Source organism: Lithobates pipiens, unplaced genomic scaffold, assembly GCF_037356315.1.
Source record: "Lithobates pipiens isolate NorthernLeopardFrog02 unplaced genomic scaffold, aLitPip1_a1.2 Scaffold_18, whole genome shotgun sequence".
NCBI classification, from domain to species: domain Eukaryota; kingdom Metazoa; phylum Chordata; class Amphibia; order Anura; family Ranidae; genus Lithobates; species Lithobates pipiens.
The window spans coordinates 111,349,981-111,371,545 of NW_027507758.1; the positions used below are offsets into that span (position 1 = coordinate 111,349,981).

Here is a 21,565-nt window from a genome sequence, read left to right on the forward strand (position 1 = left end):
GCTTTAACAGAATGCCTAGTCTATGAACTTGCACCATATCCAATGGCAAAGTATAACCAGACAGGTTATGTTGAGGTAGGCCAAAAGGAAGCAAAAAGCTCTTCAATAAACCAGCACAAAACAGCCTCCTTAAACAGAAGACATCTACACATCTCAATTCCATTATAAATCCCTAAAATAAGTGGTTTATTTCTCATTTTAGGATAGTGGGTAAAGTTATGCAAATAAATTATTTATGCCCCTGGGCCAACTGTACATTTAGAACTTACAATTAGCACATATAGCACAAATAGAGGGCAATATTATATGACTGTGTATTCCAAACGGCATACATCTGTTTCAGACTTTTTGGTCATCAACATTTCAGTTCACAGATTGGCATTTGTGCTGGACATGAGACATGCAGATAACTTCTATTTTAGGAAGGTCTGATGCGCTTCACACAGGTTTAATAAAGGGATACTTGGTTTCTTTGGCCTACCTTACCATAACCTCTTCACTTTTTTCTATTTTGTATGACCTCCATGATTTGTAAGGACAACGCCAAGTCTTCTAGGTATGGAATGAACAAGTTGGCAACCTCTTTTACAGTCTGGATGCTGGATGGAGAGTGATGCTCAACTTGTCTCTTCAGAATTTCCCATAGGTGTTTGATAGGGATCAGATCAGAAGACATACTTGGCCACTGAATCACTTTCACCCCGTTCTTCTTCAGAAATGCAACAGTGGCTTTAGATGTGTTTTGGATCACTGTCCTGTTGGAAAAGTGCACGACGGCCAAGGGCACAGAATGATGGCAGCATTTTCTCTTTCAATATAGTCAGTACATCTGTGAATTCATGATACCATCCATGAAATGCAGCTCCCCAACACCAGTAGCACTCATGCAGGTCCACAGAAGGACACTGCCACCACCATGTTTCACTGTAGGCACCATACATTTTTCTTTGTACTCCTCACCTTTGCGACGCCATACAATTTTGAAGGCCAGTCATTTCACAACCACTTTACAACCACTTTACAACTGATATATTTAATCTCTGAGAGTCTCCAGTACTGTGCAAAGGTTTCTGCACACACATTTCCAGCTCTACCCACTTGCAGCAGCCATTATGTTTGATTTCACTCTTGCTGCCAAATTTTATGAAAACAATGAATTGGAAGGGAAGAATTCCCATAGGAACATCTACCTGTCTGCAAAAGTTATGCAAAGTAACTTGTGATTCAGCCAAGATCCACAGTTAACTGAAACACAAAGATTGGGTACACTGACCACATGGAGAAAAGGTTGTTTGCGGGGGTTTCTGGAGTTACACTTAACAGGCCTGTCCACTCAGATTATCTGATATTGCATTTATAGATAGTGTGTTCTGTCGAGTTGCCTGCTGGCTAATTGTATATTTCCATACCATACTTGCTGTCTCTATTACAACCCTCCTTGTAGTGTTTCAACTGTTCCTGTCCATCTTGGGGTGTTCTCACTTCATAGTTTAAAGAAAAAGGGAATCCTTTTACAAATCCTTAGGTAAAAAGTGATACACATAATTATAGCAACCACGAAAAAGGCCTGTCTAACTCAAGTGCAGAGATCTCAGGAGTTCTTTAAGGACTACAAAAAACCCCTAGGTGGTGTTAGTTTCCAGCGTCTACCAAAGACTAGACATTTTTTGGGTGAAATTACCCTTTACATTTAAAAAGAAACAGTAATTATGCTACAATTACAGCTACCCTTCACTTTAATATATATTATTAGACTGATAGTGTTTGTAATCAGTACAGTTATTTTGGCTTTTCATTGTGTAGATATTGTTAACCTAAGTATGTCTATTGTAAAAGCTGTTGTGCTGTAGAAATACTCTGCTGCATTATCTTATACTGGGTATAAGGTCTGGCCCTTTAAAATGACTTGCGCCAGATTCAAAATTTCTGCTGCTACTTTGGATAGCTTTACTAACACATGTGGCATACAGGTAGTTCTAAAAGACATAATTCACCTTTACGAAAAAAACTGCCTACAGGAAAAAAAATCTCCCTATTTGTGGATGATGCCCTACTATATCTACCTGATGCCTCGGGCTCCCTCGATGTGGCTCTAGACATTATAGACCACTTTGGGGTTTTCTCAGGCACCGGGATCAATTGGAGCAAGTCCCTGTTGTTTTCCCTTTCCCAGTCCTCCCCCGGTCCAGTCCCCCCTATCTTGGGTATATAAATTCCGCTATTTGGGGATTGAAATTGAGAATACTCTCTCCTATCTGGATTATAATGTATATCCAGTGTTGCACCAACTGACTCTTAAATGTCAGGCATGGAAGTCATTACCACTCTCCCTCGTGGGCAGAATAAACCTTATAAAAATGACTTTTCCCCCTAAGTTCTGTGTTTCGTAATACCCCAGTCCCTATACCTAACTCCCTTTTCACTAAACTAGACCACATTGTCAGCAATTTCATATGGGCTGGATCTACCCCTAGAATAACTAAATCTACCTTGCAGATGCCACTGTCACTGGGGGGTTTGGCTCTGCCCTGTTACCGTCAATATTATTAGGCGGCGGTCTTATTTGCGGTTCGCTGGTGGTTTGAGCAGGTAAAAACGAATTGAACAGTCAATCTGGAGGCAGCCATACTAGGCTAATACTCAGCCCTAAGCAATTTAGTATTTAGAGGCCTGAAAGCACATGTTAGCATGACCACCCCAATGTGTAGTACAGTCAAAGTGTGGGGTCAGATGACAAAGCTGGTATGCAAACCACATGTAATTTACCCCCACGCCCCACTTTGGGGTAATGCTCGATTACCACACTTTCGTATGATCCCAATGTATGGGCTAGACTTGGCATGATTAAAATACAACATATAATGCCAGAAGGCCATTTGTTGTCATATAAGATATAACATACTAAAAGCCACATTTTATCTACCCTCAGATGTTTTTCTGCTATCTGCAGCTACAACATGCAGATGCAGTCCTATCACAATTCCCAAATGTCCCAAATGTCACCTCCCACCTTCCTGACTTCTTGCAATGCTGATAGGGTCTTGTCATCCCTTTACATCAGAATTTCAGCCGGTAAAAATACACAGTTAGTTACCATCTGGCAGAGAGATATACCTACCCTCAACTCAGAAGATTGGGATAAAGGGGTTCAACAGTACATCTCATTGGTGATATTTGCTAGGGATAGATATATCCAACTCAAGTTTCTTCATAGAGCATATTATACCCCCCAGAGACTCTCTAGGATCTACCCTACACAATCTGACTTCTGCCCTAAATACTTGAGTAACATGGGGACCTTTATGCACGTGGTCTGGTCGTGTTCTCTGATTCAGGAATTCTACTACCCCCCGCTTCTTGTTCTCACCCACCACATACTAATTACCCCCCTCTTCTTCTTCTCCCTTCCCCTTCCCCCTTCATCTTCCTATTACAGCCCCACTTATCCATTACTCCTATTCTTGCTTTCTAAAGTTATACCTCATCTTACCTAATGGTCTGATCCCTTTGTGGATGTATGGTATACACTGTTAAAGAGCTTTTATGTATATTGCAATTTGTTTCATGTAATATGTTAAAATGTGTGCCTTGCCATTTCCTTTTGTATTTGTATCTGATAAATATAAACTTTTCTGTAAAAAAACAAAACAAACAAAAAAACTGCCTATGCAGGTAAGGGGTCTTTGTAGATAAAAAGAACTGCTGTGTAGCTTTGACCAAAGTTGAACAATGTCCTTTATATAAGTGTAGACCATTTAGGTACCTCCAGAAACCTGGCCAAAAAACTCCCAGGAATTGTACCATCCTATCCTGCCTTGTTGCTAGGATTGATTGCTAAGAGACTCCCAGCTGTTACTGTTCCTTTACAGGAGTAAGCTCTCAAACACTGAGCTCAGAGTTACTGGGTCAGGGGGGAGAAAACGCATTTGAGGGGTTATGAAGCAGAGAAAGAGCTTGGATGGATTCTATAGCTAGTAGCAGGCTGTCTGTTGGCCATGGATCCACCTGTTGCCAATTGCAAGGGGAGCAGACATGATGTGGAACTAGTGGTTCTGAATCCCAATCATGCTCCCCTAACCCAGCTAGAAACTCCTCAGCTGCTGCGCTGTCTGTGTGCAGAGCTGCTGATAATACAGTACAGCTGGTCCTGCTGTACTGGGCCCAGGCCCTATCAGTTCAAAAGTGGGGCCCATGCTCCTGCCAACTAGGAGGGTTGTACTGCCTTAGTGACTAATGCCATGTGGATCCCCCTGCAGCACTGTCAGCTTCCTCCCTCTGGCTGCGCTGCAGGGGGATCAGTTCTTGAATCTACGCCCCCTTTCACCTCCTGTCCAAGTTCCCACAGGGGGCACACAGGAGAATCAGGTTAAGGATGGAGAGCTGGGGGCTGCTAAATATGTCATACTGGTACCGATTTCTCCTGTGTCCATTCATCACTGAAGCATAATAAACTGGGTTTACTATGCTTCAGTTTGTGAATGAATGGGAAGCCTCAGAGCACTTCTAATTCATTCATCTGCAGCTGAGGCTGCAGAGAAACATACTGAGGAATCTCTGTCCTCAGTCCCTTTTCCTGTCTTAAATTTGAGACATCAGGGGCAAATAATGAAATACTAAAAAAAAAATGATAAAATTTTTTTAATTAAAAATAAATAAAAAGGGCTTGTTCACATGTGCTTTGCTCTGTAAAGAGCAGTCAGTATTTGGATCACTCTTCAGAGAGCATTTGACAGGTAGTGAGGAGGCATATTACCTCCCTACCACCTGCTTTAACTCCACGGTAATGCACTGCAACCATGTACTTTGCATAGCATCGCGGCTGTGCCATTTCAGCAAAAACTAAATTTGATGTTTTCCAGGGGGGCATCAGTCAGGTAGGTTGTATGGGGTCCTGTGATCTCGAACAACAGACTTGTCTGTGTGACAGCTGCAGTGGCGGGCAGGAAGCTCAGCTGCACTGAGAATGAAGTGTCCAACAGGTACATGGATCTGTCGCCTGCACTGACATTTGTCATGCGGAGTCATGAATTCTCCTTAATATGTTTTTGTAGGTAGACTTAACAGCAATCATCTTATTGATTCTTTCCCTAGGATCATGGCACTGCTGTGGGTTTCATGAGTGTGAGTGATGAGGTCAACGTACAGTTGCTGCAAGATTCCTTTGACCTGGGACCTTTCCATGGTCTCTGCAAGCCGCACCCTGAAGATGTTCTAAAGGAAAAGGAGGAAACAGCCTTGGAGAAAGGTATGACTATCTGCTAGTCCAAAAAATGAACTCCAGGCAGATGTAGAATACACACATTAATGAGGCTCTGTATTGGTTAATAGATCATAAAATATGTACTTTCTTTCTTGCTCTTTGAAGCATTAAGGGGCCCAACAATTCTTATATTGTCAGGTTATACTGATGCCTACAGGAGAAAGAGACACTGGCAACAAAAAACAGGAAAACATCACCAACAACCATCACGCCTCAGTTTTTTTTGTTAGTGTGCTAAGGAGAGTGAATGTTATTTCTTCAGCTCTGCTGTTCTTTGCTCATTTGGAAGATTTTTGTACTCTCAACAGATGCTGGTAGATTCGTACTGGATATGTTAAATCCTGGAAGTCTCTCTAGTCAGCCAATGAGGGCTGGTAGATCCATGCCGTGTGGGCGATCAATAGTGGAGAAGGCTCTAGGTCAGTGATGGCGAACCTTGGCACCCCAGATGTTTTGGAACTACATTTCCCATGATGCTCAACTACACTGCAGAGTGCATGAGCATCATGGGAAATGTAGTTCCAAAACATCTGGGGTGCCAAGGTTCGCCATCACTGATCTAGGTGTTCTGGTAGATCATAAGCTTATTAATGGCACGCAGTGCCAAACTGTGGTTTAAAAAGCAAGTAAAGTCCTTTCTTGTATTAAGATAGATATAGACGCCAGAGAGAGAGATATAATTTTGCCCCTGTACAAATCATTAGTAAGACCTCATCTGGAATATACAGTTCTGAATTTATTCTCTCTTGAGAAGAGGCGATTAAGGGCAGATATGATCAACATGTACAAATACATAAGGGGTCCATATAGTGAACTTGGTGTTGAGTTATTCACTTTAAGGTAATCACAGAGGACAAGGGGGCACTCTTATGCCTGGAGGAAAAGAGATTTAATATCCAAATACGCAAAGGCTTCTTCACAGTAATGCCCTGTACACACAGTCGGACCTTCCGACCACAAAATCCGTTGGATTTTTGCATACTCACGGTCGCACAAAGTTGTCGGAACATCCGATCGTTCTGAATGAGGTGGCGCCAAACACGTACGTCGGGACTATAAATGGGCTAGTAGCCAATAGCTTTCGTCTCTTAGCTTGTCTACACACGATCGGAATTTATGCGATTGGATTTTGTTGTCGGAAAATTTTAGATCCTGCTCTCAAAGTTTGTGCGTCGGAAAATCCGACAGAAAAAGTCCAATAGAGCCCACACCCGATCGGATTTTCCAACAACATAATCCGTGAATTTCTGACCGTGTTTACAGGGCATATGAGCTGCGAAAATGTGCAATAGACTCCCTCAAGAGCTGGTTCTGGCCAGCTCAGTAGATTGTTTTTAAAAATGCCTGGATTCTTTTCTAAATGTATATAATATAATTGGATACTAATATTTATAGGTATAGATGATCCAGGGAATATCCCATTGCCTCTTGGGGGATCAGGAAGGAATTCTTTGCTGTTTTTTTTTTTTTTGCCTTCATCTGGATTAACTGTGGGTAAAGGATTGTGTATATGGGATTGTATGATTTCCCACCCCCCCCTTCATTGGTTGAACTAGATGGGACTTGTGCCTTTTTTCAACCAGACTATCTATGTAACTGAAATTCCTGGTATCTCCAGTCAGCCAACAAGCGTTGGTAGATACATGTTGAATATGTAAAACCCTGAAAGCCTCAGTTCAGTCAGCCAACAGGTGCAGGTTTATAATGTTGTTCTCGCTGTGACAGCCTGGAATTTCCGGAGGTCTTTCCAGTCAGCCGATGAGCACTGGTAGATTAATTCCGGATATGTTAATGTGGTTGTTAAGCCGCTCTAACATCTTTATACTATCAGCACTGTCTCCTAATCCTGTGTCCCCCTGTGTGTATGATTTATAAAAAAAAAATGCAGTATATACCTCATTTCAGAGCGCCACTCGGTGATCACGTAACTGGTCAGCTCCTCTCCTCTCCCCATCTGATAGCTGCAGCGGGCAGGGCTGAGATTCCTTCTCTGACGTCAGTCGGGAGGGGGGGAGGGGAGGAGAGGAGAAGAGAGCCGGCTGGTTACGTGAGCGCAGAGTGGCACTCTGAAATGAGGTACTGTATTTATCGGTGTATAACACGTACTTTTTTCCCCTTAAAATCAGGGGAAAATTGCGGGTGCATGTTATACGCCGATCCGCCGCGATTTCTGTGCGATTTTTGGGCTCTGGGCGGCTTTCAGCTGCCTTTGGCCCTTTTCGCGGCTTTTGGCCGTCTTTGGCCCTTCTTGGCGGCGGAAAGCCGAGTACGGCCGAGGCAGCCGAAAGCCGCCAAGTACGGCTGAGGTGGCCGAAAGCCGCCGAGTACGGCCGAAGGCGGCCAAAAGCCGCCGAGAACTTCCCGGCGCCGCCGAGATACAAAGGACATCTCGGCGGCGCCATTTTTAAAAACAAAAGCTGAGGGGACAACGATGCACAAGGCTGCAATGACGGACAAACTGCATGACGGACAGGCTGCATGACAAGGCTGCATGATGGACAGGCTGCATGATGGACAGGCTGCAATGACAATGCTGCAATGACAAGGCTGCAATGACGGACAGGCTGCATGACAAGGCTGCAATGATGGACAGGCTGCAATGATGGACAGGCTGCAAATGACACTGACAAGGCTTCAGATGGACACTGATAAGGCTGCATTGATGGGCATTTAAATGTAAGTTTTTTTCCTTAAATTTCCCTCCTAAAAGTTTTTTCCCTTAAAATTCCCTCCTAAACTTGGGGTGCGTGTTATACGCCAGTGCTTGTTATATGCCGATAAATATGGTATATACTGCCTTCATTTTATAAATCACACACACAGGGGGAAACAGGATTACGAGACAGCGCTGAGTATAAAGATGTAGATGTTGTTCCAGCAGCAGGAGGGGTGGGGGTACTGTCACTAGATGACAGGCAGAGAGGGAAGGGGGAGAGGAAGACAGACGAGAGAGCGAATAATGTAAACTGACCACAGTGTCAGGGCTCAGCAGCCCTGATATAGCGTGTTCGATTTACAGAGGGGAGGGCATAGCCAGGTAAGATCAGCCAGGTATTTCAGGTGTTACAGAGGGCCAATTTACACAGCACAAGCACTGTGCTGTATAACATGCTTTAAAGGGACATGATCCTTTTCTTTTTTTTCTTTAGGGTAGCACTTTAAATCCTGGAAGTCTCTCTAGTCAGCCAACAAGGGCTGATAGATTCATGCCACAGACTGAAATATCTGGAAGTTTCTCCAGTCATTCAAGTAGTGCAGGTTCCCAGTCCATCATCTGTACTGGTGTCCTCTCTGCAATAGTCCAGCAGTTAGCAGTGACTACCTGTCTGTGTTCCAGTTCATACAGGACTTCGCTATAAAGGTCAGACCAGTATGTGTGGGGATTCCCTATGGCGCTATTGATCCAATGCTGAGGCAGTTTTCATGCCCCTTCTCTGCTAATGAGTGTTATGAGTAACTAGCAGGCATAGGTTGAATTATAGTTCCTCTGTTTGGTAATGAGTGTATTTGATAAAGAAACAACAGCAGCTGTGAATGGACTTTTTTTAGGGAGGTAAAATTCTAATTTTCTTTTGGGCTTGCTTAAGTCGACCATAGATTGTTTGTTTGAATCTCTGCTGGTCCAGCAGAATGTATGGCCAGGCTGAATGTACACAAGTCAATCAATCGATCAACCTGGGTACAACCAGCCTGCTGGATTTTACCTGCAATTATTGCACGCAGCTGCTACAGCCACTAGCAATAATCATTGAGGTTCTCCTGGCGGGGGCGACTTTCCCCACCACCCCTGCTCAATGTGAGGGATCCCCTTATCAACACTGTCTAGTGTTTGCAGGAAAGAAATTTGCTCCATCTATGGCCTGCCTTACACTTTATATACTATGTAAGTTGGCCTCTTGGGGAGCCCTCTTTTTTCTCAGGCTATATTAGAGGAATTGTTTTTTTTTTTTTTGTTTTAATATGCCTACCTTGTCCTTCTCCCTAGCTATTAATGATGAAGCTCTAATGCAGGAAGGACTGCACGCAAATAAGATCCGGCAGTTACTAAACAGCAGTGAATTCAAATGCACCTTTCACAAAGTTCCTAACTACAGTTCAGGCATTTGCCTGTGGTTTAACAAAAATGTAGACAGGTTGACAGTAACGCATATCCAAACTCTTGCCAGTCATCAGACTTGGCATTGCTCATTGACTCCCTCACCATGGGTTGATTTACTAAAGGCAAAAGACTTTGCAAAGTGCACTTGCTCCAGAGCTTAGTAAATGAGCAGAAGCTCTGCTGACTTCCATCATCCAGTCATGTGCAAGCAAAAATGCTGTTTTTTTTTTTTTTTCCTTGCACATGATTGGGTAATCTTTGCAAAATGAAGCCTTACCTCATTTACTAAGCTCTGGAGCAACTGCACTTGCATTTTGAAAAGTGCACAGTCTTTTTGCCTTTAGTAAATCAATCCCCGTGTCAGTGCCATACAGCACAGCTTCTCTGTGATTTAGAGAGTAGAGGAATAATGGATAGTCATTAACATCTCCCCTACTAAATTTGATACAAACACACTGGACTTCTCTAGTTCGGTCAGGATCCACCTAAGTATCATTATTAGATATGGATTCTATAAAGCTCTGAAGAAGGAGTTATTCTGACTGACTTTGACTTGCAGCTATTATAAGCTCTAAGGATTTGTTCCCTGTGGGACAAATGCTCTCCTTCCCGAAGGGGAGTCTGGACAAGGGTTTGGCTCTCAGCACTTAAACAACCAGTTTGCCCTGTTTAATATGTTCTAAGGCTCGTTGGTCTTTCACTTGATTCAGAACTTTGTTCAGGTAATCACCCATGTAGCTTTCCTTGTTTACTCGTCATTGATTCCCAGGAAACTAAATCTGATTCTCTCTGCATTTTCAGAAACCATTGTCTGGATGTGTTTTAGGCAGTGAGTCTATCTATCTCTCAGCCACTACTTCTTTCTGGGAGACTTTTGCACTTTTGCTCCTTAATGGACTCAGCAAGGGTATACCAGCTTCTTGATCTACAATCTCTAGATGACTCTAGCAGACCATCATCTAAACTTATGGTCTTAATGATTGAGTTCCATCTTTTTGTATCAAGGTGCACGCTAGTTGATCTGTGAGTACTTCTTGCTTTTTTTTGGCATTAAAGTGGTTCTAAATATAGGACTCCGGTAAAGCTATTTAAGTGGGGCAGGAGAAATACCCAGAAATGCCCACGATGTCAACAATCTTCTTCTGACTTACTACACATGTTGTGGAAGTGCCCCAAACTAGTTAGATACTGGCGGGAGGTGGTGACCACCATTAATGGAGCTTATCAAACTCCTATTGATTTGGAACCTAAGACTTGCTTATTGGGTGGTCTTGATGAGGAGCTATTTCCAACTGAGACTCTAATATCAATTCGTCGATTATTGTTTATAGCCCATAAACAAATTGCTATAAAACGGTTTTCCCCTAGTATACCTTCATTTGAAGAGTGATTTTTCCAGGTAAATGACACCCTTCCGATGGTACAACAGATCAATCGTAATAGGGGCACACTGAATAAACTGAGAGAACCCTTATTGGGTTTCTCTTGGTTTGTCTCAATGTGATTAACTCGGCAGTGGAGCTGAAAGTTCCCACATGACAAATAGGAACTGATAGCTTGGAGCCTGCTTGACAAGTGATACTGTGAGATATTATGTAGAATTCTTTCAGTGCTCTGCATATCTACCATTATGGTTAATGAAGTGATAAAAGCTTAAAGAGAAAGTAAACCCTGATGAGTTTACTTCCTCTTTCATTCCCTGCAAAGGCAAAGCATAATGGACTACTATGCATCGCATAGTAGCCCATTATGTGTCATTTACCTGACACAGGAGCCAGCGAAGTCGCCGCTGTCCCCTGTAGTCCGCCGCATCCATCTTGCTGGTGGCGTCTCGCAGCTCCGCCGCTGTAATTCGGCGAAGCCGCGATGACGTCACTCCCGCGCATGCGCACGGGAGTCGACACGCGCGGCAGCTCCATTCTTGGAAATGCCGCGCTCAGTGCGCCTGTGCGCCGCTGTCTACGGCGCATGCGCCGTAGACAGCGGTGCCCGTTTTCGGGCAAATATCTCCTAAACCATATAGGTTTAGGAGATATTGCTTGGACCTACAGGTAAGCCTTAATCTAGGCTTACCTGTAGGTCAAAGTGGTTTGTAAGGGTTTACAACCACTTTAAGAGTGCATGTTTTTATATATGGTATTATAACATGTGTATAGTGGATTAGCATTGGTGTTCTGTTTTGTTTTTTATTACTTTGCTTTATTTAATTTTTTTATTTTTGTTAAAAGCTGCTTGGTTGTATAAATATAAAAAAATTCTAATAAAAAAGGATATATATAAAAAAAAAAGTGGTTCTAAAGGTTCAATGTTTTTTTTGTTTACCTTCATGCATAGAACAGGCTCCAGGGGGCCAAGACTCTCATGCAACATCACTGGATCGAGATGGGGCTCGGATATTAGGGGGGCTGAGGGGGGTTGCTGCACACAAAAGTTTTTTTATATTAATGCATGGAATGCATTAAGATAAAATACCTTCTGCCTTTAGAACCACTTTAAGTTTTGCCAGTCAAATCTTCAGGTCTTATTTGTTGCCGTCTTATCTGTTGACATCTGTGCATTAGATCCTTCAGGCAGCTCTGTTAGCCGCAAGCAGTCCCCCGTTTTTGTTGTTTTTCTTGGCTCTGTTAGCCTTGTCGATGTGTTTCCCACCTCTCCGTTGAGCTGCCTTTTGAAGTCCGGGCGCTCTAAAAACTCCTGTGGCCCTCAATGGACTTGAAAGAAAATGGGATTCCTGTACTCACTGTAAATCCTTTTCTTGGAGTCCTAGGAGGGACACAAATCCCTCCCCTCCGTTTATTTTCATGCTTTAGGTACTACTTTCCTATAAAACCTGAAGGCACGAAGGCTGTGGATGAGGTTATCCTGTACTAGCCATTTTTTTGCTGCCAGTGTTTATTAATACTGTAAGCCACAGTATAACCCAACAGTCAAGAATTTCTGTGTTATTCAGTGGACACCAATAAAAAAATGTTATGGTGAGAACAAAAATGCTTTTTTTTATGCAAGCAGTGTAAGTACCTACATTTTGACCCTGGTATAAGCCTCATGCAATTCTATGTACAACAGCATTCAGACTGGGGTAAGCCTTTGTAGCTTGGGTTTTACTACTAAGCTTTCTGATGGCACAGGGAATGTGCATTTTCAGCCTTATTATAGTACAAATGTATTTTTTATTAAAATATGAGCAAGCTTATTTGTAACACTGATACTGATGAGTTTTATTAAGGGGTTTCACCTCAACCTTTTCAGGGATTTGTGTGTTTTGCTTCCAATTTCTGTTAGATGTTCAGAAAAGGGTGCCTGCATTGTAGTGAAAAGATAAAACGTTGGCAATGCTTAGCATTGATATTGTGCAGCTGGTGCTTGCTAGAGATGGATGATTAGAGCTGGCATAGATGCTTAAGCACTAGTGCTGTGCAGCTGGGCTTGGGTGTAGTGGCGTCGTGTGATGTGAAGGATAGGTTTAATACAAAAATATGGAAGCAGTCAAAAACAAAGTCCAAGCCAGCTATTTAAATCACTCTTTCTTCAAAATTTAATTTCTAAATAATCTAAATAGGTCCAGTGTTTATTCTAACTTTTACCCTGAAGCTTGCATTAGAAATGGCCATGGTACATTCCTCTAAAAAACACAGCTTTGTCAGATTTACAAACACAGGTATGGTAGAATAATTACTTGATCATTAACTTTTTTATTGATGATATTGGTTAAGTGCCCAAGTATGAGCTGTATGCTTCTCAGGGTAAAGAAAACCAGGGGTCCCCAGACTTTCTAAAAAAGGGCTAGTTCAGTTTTTGAAAAACATTAGGGTGTCCAGACCATTTCCATTGGGAGCACAAAAGGGCCTGGCATCAGTGAGCGTTAACAATGTCCCAGGCTTGGTGGCCATTGGAATGAAGATATTACCTAGTACCTGTAGTAAGTGAGGAGAGGTATAATGCCCCATGGCTGCTGTCAGTGGGACGAATAGTACCCCATCATTAATGTCAGTGGGAGGTATGCTACCATTCTTTCTAAAGGTTCTTACAATTTCACTTATTACATTTGTATGTATTTTTGTACATGATTACTAACACTACACTGAAAGCATGTACTGTATAGAAAACATGTTGCTATGGCATTTCACGTGGTTAGCAAAGTAAGGCTTCATGTACACCCTGCCTACATTTACCAGGATTTTGCCGCAGTTTTTCTGTGGCTAGCGGTCAAAATGTTCCTATCTTGAATGCAATATTTCCATGTTCAGGACAGGCAGGTTGAAGCTCACCTAAGCGCAGCAGCTCCTCAACTCTGCCAAAAAGCCTTTGTGTACATTGACACATAGGGGTTGATTTACTAAACCACAAATCCACTCTGCACTACAAGTGCACTAAAAGTGCACTTGGAAGTGCAGTCGCTGTAAATCTGAGGGGAAGATCTGAAATGAGGGAAGGCTCTGCTGATTTTATCATCCAAACACATGCAAGCAAAAATGCTGTTTTTTATTTTCCTTGCATGTTCCCTTCGGATCTACAGTAACTGCACTTCCAAGTGGATTTGCCTTTAGTAAATAAACCCTCCAGGCTTTTATAGAGTTGAGTTTGGGAGCGTTGGCAAAAAAACTGCAAGAGTTCCTAAACTCAAGTTTAGTAGTTGCTAGTGTACACAAACCCTAATCTTCTTATCTTGCATATTTAAACATATTTAATATAAAACAGTACTGGAAATAATATCAGTGTAACTGTACACTTATGAGGGTATCACTCGGCCTACTTTGCTTACCTCTCCTTTCACCAGTCTGCCAGTGTTGCGCAATGCATTTGTTAATTTACACATAGAATTCCTTTATACAATTTTGTCTATGGGTCAACTGAACCCAATATTGACATTTTACTCCTATAATGACTTGACACTTTGGCTTAATAGCTTATCTTTTAGAGACTGCAGAAGTGTAGGGTAACTTCCCGTAGTGTAAATGTGCAGAAAAATAAATGCATGTGAAATAAATGAAAATAAATGTTCCGAAAAACCATAATCACATGTATTCTGCATATAATATCATGTGAAAAGTAAGTACACTCCAGCAAAATTGTTTACTTTTTTAATGTATTTGATCAAGGAAACATCTGATCTTCATTTAACAGTGCCTAAAATTAAAAGTTAATATATTCAAATAAAAGCTCAAGGAAAATTCATGTTTTCATTTTATTTATCAGAATTATCAATAGATGTAATGGTGTAGAGTGGAAAAAACAAGTACACCCTTGGCTTCAAAATCTGGTATTCTAACCTTTGGCAGAATTTACTTCTTGTAGCTTTTTTGCATAAATGCCCACCAGCCATGACATGGCAAAGTTTTGATCAGTCCTCAATGTAAAATTATTTCAGTTGCAAGAAGTTTGTGGGTTTCCTTGCATCAACTGCCCCATTTTTAATCCTTCCAGGACATTTCAATGAAATTTGAATCAGAGCTTTGGCTAGACCAGACCAAATCCTGCTTTTTTCATTCTGAGCCATTTCTTGGTAAATTTGCTAGAGTGCTTTGGATCATTATTGTGTTGAAAGACCCCTTTTCAGTTCAACTACAGCTTGTGGACAAATGATCTCAAATTCTCTTTAAACATGTCTACTGTTACCATTAACACACTTTGATTGTCCACAGCACTTGCCTGTTCTCTCCCTATATGTTCAATCCCAAACTGAAGTCTTACTCTAAAATTATCTTTGTACAGCAAAGATTTTTTTTGGTACACCTCCCACAAATGTTAAGCTGGAGCCATCTCTTTCTGAATGTAGATGCATGTACATTGACAACAACTTTTGCAAGATTTACATGCAGTTCCCATGATAACTTTTTGGGATTCTTGAAGACTTCTTATATATAGTTACATAGTTAATCTGGTTGAAAAAAGACATAAGTCCATTCAGTTGAACAGAAAAAAAACCTTAGTTAGACTTACTGGTAACCGTATTTTAATACAGCGCCTGGAGAGAGTGCAGCCCTACCCAACCCCCCAGGGAACACTGCAAATACAGATTACCAATAGCATCACTTTCTTGGGTCTTGGAATGAATATGATTGGTCCTGGGCAAGTTAGCAGTCATCTTAAAACCTACACCAATACTTTATGAGTTACCAATCTAAAGAAGCAGATAGAGTAGACTTCTAGAGTTAAGGCAGTGATCCAGCTTTAGAAAAACAAAGTAAAAAAACTTAGCCCAGTACTTGTAACATTTTTAGAACAGACTTCTATTGCAATACTCCCCTTCAGTCTTTGCTATCCCACTCAGAAAATCCATTCCTCCAGTAGATGGCACATCTTTTTCTGGGTTGAGTGATGACCATTCAGATCACTTCCTCTAAGCCCAGGACACACCCTACATTTCAAGTACTACTGTACTAAACAGTGCAGAACTCCTTTCTCTTTCATTTATTGACGGACACAGCATCTTCATCTTGACCTTAGGTTTATATCGCCCCTTTAGGAGAGGACTAGGCATAAAGTGTTAAAAACAGCAACACTTGCACAGTACCGCCCATGGGGCGGTCTTACTCGTTTTCTTCTGTCTAGTGTAGAAGGACCTGGCTCCCAGTGGGACCATTGGTCCTGGGAATTTTTTTCTTTTTTCTGCATTTTTGATTCCTGTGATCTACAAGCAACAGCTGGGCTGGGTGACAGGCTGGATAATATAGATCCTGGTAGTCTCCCCAGCCTGGCCATCACACGTGAGCAGGCCCTAGCTATGCGCTGGGTCGGCCACGACATGCCCCGTCTGATCCAGGGGTGGCCGGTGAGCTATATGCTCCAGGGCACACATATGACCAGGCTACTGCTGTCTGTGTCACAGTGTGCTGTGGCCAACAGCCACTCCGTACTGCTTGGGTGATGGGTCTGTCTGTGGAATGCGTCCAGCAGTCCCTGCAGGAGGGGTAAGTATGGTTCCACCTGTCTTCGCAGGATGGAGCAGCTGGGCATTCCCTGGGAGGTCGACTAGGGGGTCTTTCACTCTCCCTTTCTTCTCTCCCTGTCCCTTCAATTCCTCCTCATGCTATCGGCCGCTGTGTGACTGGGCACATGGGGCTGCCGTAACCTACAAAAGTCGTTGTTGGTGCCGACTCAGCACTTGGAGTACCTGGGCCTGCTTCTGGACTCCTCAGAGGCGAGAGTCTTTCTCCCTTTGGACAAGTTGCAGACTCTTCAAGCTGCGGTGAAGCTGTTGGTGTCCCTCAGGTGGTCATCACTTCGTTTTTGCATGCGAGTCCTGGGTCTCATGGTAGCCACTTTTGAGGCTTTTTTCAATTCCACACTCGAGTCTTGCAAAAGGTGATCCTGTCCAAATGGGACAAATCTCCATTGTCCCTGGATTGTCTGATTTGGATGAGCCAGCTAGTCAGGGATTCCCTGGTCTGGTGGCTGAGGTTTCTGGCCCTTCGGGCTGGGAAGTCGTTCCTTCCTCTTCGTTGGACGGTGATCACAACAGACCCCAGCCTGACTGGTTGGGGGGGAGTTTGGGGTGTACAGTCAGCCCAGGTTTGCTGGACCCAGGAAGAATCCCGCCTGCCGATCAGCATTCTGGAACTTCGGGCGATCAGGCGTTGCCTCTCCACATCGTCACAGAGGCTACAGAGGCGTCCGCTCAGGATCCAGTTGGACAACGCCATGTCGGTGCTGGCTCTGACGGCCATGTACATTCCGGGCCTAGAAAACTGGCAAATGGACTACCTAAGTCGTCAGATGCTGGACCAAGGGGAATGGTCGCTACATCCGGATGGATTTTGGCTCCTTTGCCTAAGGTGGGGCATGCCAGATGTGGATCTCCTGGCTTCTTGACTAAATCGCAAGGTTCCGAGGTTTTTGGCCAGGTCAAAGGATCCCTGGGCGGACACGGCAGACGCATTGGTGGCTCCATGGGGGCATTATCAGCTGATATATTCCTTTCCCCACTCAAACTTCTACCACGTCTGCTCTTGGTGCTTCAGAAACCGCCGTTTGAAAACATTAGGGAGATTCCCTTATTGACACTCTCAGAAAGTAGTCTTTGTAGTGGCTATTACATCTGCCAGGAGGGTTTCTGAGTTGGCGTCCTTGTCTTGCAAGTCTCCCTACTTGATCCTCCACAAAGATAAAGCGGTGCTGCGTCCGCAGTCTTTGTTTCTGCCAAAGGTTGTTTCGGCCTTTCATCTAAATGAGGACATTGTGTTTCCATCCTTATGTCCTCGACCGTCACACCCCAAAGAGGTGGCTTTGCATTCCTTGGACGTGGTTCTGGCTCTGTGGGTGTATCTGTCTGCTACGGCTCCTTTTTGTAGGTCGGACTCACTGTTTGTATCGGTGGCTGGTCCGAATAAGAGATGATGTTGATGTGAGCTCATCTTCGGATGCTTGCTTTGGCCGCAAGGTTTTGCAGGCGGCTGTTTAAGGTTGCAACGCCTCCATTGAGGAGCTCTAGTTGTTATGGGTGGAGTTATTTTCTTGCTGTTCCCACCCCTCGTTTCTTTGACACTGCTTGGGTCATCCCTAAGGTCAAGATGAAGATGTGGTGTCCGTCAATGAATGAAAGAGGAAATAGGATTTTTGTACTCGCCGTAAAATCCTTTTCTTGACAGACACAGCACCCACCCCTCCTATTTATATTTGTACTGCTTTTGACAAGCTGAGCTGCTGGATGCAGTGTGAGGGGTTATAGCCAGTAGGACCACCCCATGGGCGGTAATGTGCAAGTGTTGCTGTTTTTTACACTTTCTGCCTAGTCCTTTCCTAAAGGGGCGATATAACCCTAAGGTCAAGATGAAGATGCTGTGTGCATCAATGAACTTCAGAGAAAAGGATTTTACGGTGAGTACAAAAATCCTATTATTTTTTTTTTTTTTTTTTTACATACTTGTTTCATGTCAAGTGCCTCTGAAACTATTAAAGCCATTCTATATTTTCAATTAAGGTTTCTTGTAACTTTTTGCTATATATAATAATAGTACAAGATTACGGTAAAAGGCAAAATTAGTTTTTTGTTTTTGGATAGAATACAAGAAGGGTTTAAACCATCGTCATTTTTTTTTCAAACTGTGTCCCATTTGGAATATTTCCCTTCACTTTAAACTTTAAGCTTTTTTGATAGCTTTTATTGCAAAGCTTAAAAATCCTAAATAAAGAGGAAAGAATAATCTTTATAAACATGTGTGACTTAATGCCCAACATTAGTAACAACACAACATGATATCTAATTATTAAATGTTAAATCTAGTAGGTTCTGACTGAACACTGATTCTTGCTGTAACACGTACTTGTAGTATAAGCCAACGTATTCCTGTGACTTTGTTACAAGATTACAATCTACAGGCATGTGGAGCCCAATAAACTGTTATCATCACTAGACGTTACCAAAATCACAGAAGAAGTGTGACATTCAGCAGGGAAAGGGTTAGATGCATAATTTGTATTTACAACCTAGGGTGCCAATTATGGAAACCGTTGAACACAGCCCTGTCTCAGTCATTTGTTCCTGAGCCATTTACCCATCGAGCACAATAGGCCAACAGCTGCAAGGTAGCCACAGAAAACCTCCTGTGATAAAGCCAGTTTTGTTTCTTTTGTGTAGGGCTACAACTGAAAGGACACAAAACACACCCAGGAAAGTGTGTAGAGTAGTTCTTCTAAAAGAAGAAATTTGTGGAATTTCCACTTGCCTCCCTGTATCTAAATTTCTGTAATTTTTATATACAGTGCTGGGAAAAGGTATTTGCCCCCTTCCTGATTTTTATTTTTTATTTTTTTTGCATATTTCTCATGATTCAGATAAGCACATAAATTCTAACATTACACAAAGATAACCTGAGTAAATCCAAGATGCAGTTTTTCAATTATTATTTCTTTTTATAAGGGAAAAAAGCTGTTCAAACCTGCCTGACCCTATGTGAAAAAGTAATTGCCCCCATCCAATGCTGAATCATGAATGAACTGCGATTAACCACAATTTTTTGGAAAGCTGAGTTAAATTTCGCTTTCCACACCCAGGCCTAATTACCGCCAGACCTGTTAAATCAAGAAATCACATAAATAGAAGCTGTCTGACAAAGTGAAGCACGCTAACAGATCACAAAAAGCCACACATCATGCCACAATCTATAAAAACAAACATGTATCACTCTAGGAAGGGTTTCAAAACCATTTCTAAAGGGTTTGGAACTCCAGTGAACCACGGGGGAGGGGGGGGAGCCATTATCCACAAATGGAGATAACTTGGAACTGCAGTGAACCTTCCCAGGAGTGGCCGGCCTACAAAAATTACTCCCAAGAGCATGATGACGACTCATCCAGGAGGTCATAAAAAAAACCCTGAACAACATCTAAAGAACTGCAGGCCTCACATTCCTCAGGTAAGATCAGTGTTCATGATTCAACAATAAGAAAAAGACTGGCCAAAAAATGGCATCCATGGGATAGTCCCAAGGCCAAAGCCACTGCTGACCAAAAAGAATACAAAGACTCATCTCACATTTACCAAAAAAAATCTTGATTATCCCCAAGACTTTTAGGCAAATATTCTGTGGACTGATGAGACAAAAATGTACCTTTTTGGAAGGAATGCGTCCCGTTACATCTGACGTAAAACAAATACAACATTTCATAACAAGAACATCATATCAACAGTCAGACATGGTGGTGGTAGCGTGATGGTCTGGGGCTGCACCTTCAGCTCCTGACCTCAAGCTCAAGTGCACTTGGGTAATGCTTCAGGAAAGTGATCCAAAACACAACAGCAAGTCCACCTCCAAATGGTTCAAACAAAGCAAAATTACATTTTGGAGTGGCCTAGTCAAAGCCTGGACTTAAATCCAATTGAGATGCTGTATTATGACCTTACGCAGGCTGTTCATGCCGGAAAGCCCTCCACTGTGGCTGAATTAAACAATTCTGCAAAGAAGAGTGGACCATAATTGCTGCACAGCAATGTGAAAGACTCATTGCCAGTTATCGCAAATGCAAGGGTGGTACAACCAGTTACTAGGTTTGGGGGGAGGGCAATTATTTTTTCACATAAAGCCAGGCAGGTTTGGAGAGCTTTTTTGCCTTAATATATGAAACCATCATTTAAAAACGGCATTTTGTATTTTCTCGGGTTATCTTTGTGTAATAATAACATTTGTTTGATGATCTGAGTCATTTAAGTGTGACAAATATGCAAACAAATATCGCTGAGGGGCTGAGCCAGCTGCCAGTCCAGGCATGTAGGCGGATCCCGACTCCATTGTCGCGATCTTGCCCAAGCCTGGATCGGCTCTGTGACATCAGCCGTCAGCACGCTTCAGCCTACTGTCTGCTGAAAACAGTTTGCAGGAGCACAGAACAAACTGCACTCCTTTGCTCCCCAGGAGAAGTGCAGCCGAATGAGTTTTGGCTGTACTTCTCCTTTAAGTACATTACCTAGACGTTTTATGAACATTCCCTGGGTGAATATAGCATTTCCTGACACTTGCCAATGTCTGGTCTTTCAAATTGACTTCACCATTCCCCCTGTTTACAGAGGACTGATGCTATATTCCCTGCACTTTCTTTCAAAATTATTTTATTGAAAACATTTAAGAGAATACAGTAATTAACATAACAGGAACGGAATAACGAGTAAATAAACATCAGCGGACCAAACTATCCGTTACACAAGTGAATATTCATCAAGTAGACAACACAATGGGGTTGATTTACTAAAACTGGGGAGTGAAAAATCGGGTGCAGCTCTACATAGAAACCAATCAGCTTCCATTTTTTTTGTCAAAGCTTAACTGAACAAGCTAAAGTTAGAAGCTGATTGGCTACCATGCACATCTGCACCAGATTTTGCACTCTCCAAATTTAGTAAATCAACCTGAATATTATTAGCGTCACAAAATAGCATTACAACATATAATTCCCCTTTGGAGATTGGAGAAGTTTACAACATTTAGATACTTTAATGCCGTGTACACACGATTGGAATTCTCGTCGGAAAAAGCTCTGATGGTTTTCCCGACGGAATTCGGCTCAAGCTGTCTTGCCTACACACGGTCACATCAAATTCCGATAATTTATAACACGGTGACGTACAACACATACGACGTGACTAGAAAAAGGAAGTTCAATAGCCAGTAGCCAATAGCTTCTGTCTCGTAGTTGAATCTGAGCATGCGTGATTTTTGGCGTGTCGTTATTGCATACACACGATCGTAATTACCGATAGAAAGTTTTTCCGT

General features: G+C 42.5%; 1 protein-coding gene across 2 annotated transcripts in view; it reads left to right on the forward strand.

The window, feature by feature from the left end:
• Nucleotides 1-21,565, forward strand: part of CFAP61 (cilia and flagella associated protein 61) — a 460,443-nt gene that overhangs the window by 33,094 nt on the left and 405,784 nt on the right. For both annotated transcript variants that reach the window (XM_077486014.1, XM_077486015.1), the window contains exon 8: nucleotides 5,092-5,245. In XM_077486014.1, coding sequence (XP_077342140.1) covers nucleotides 5,092-5,245 — 154 coding nt within the window. The remainder of the gene's footprint in view (nucleotides 1-5,091; nucleotides 5,246-21,565) is intronic.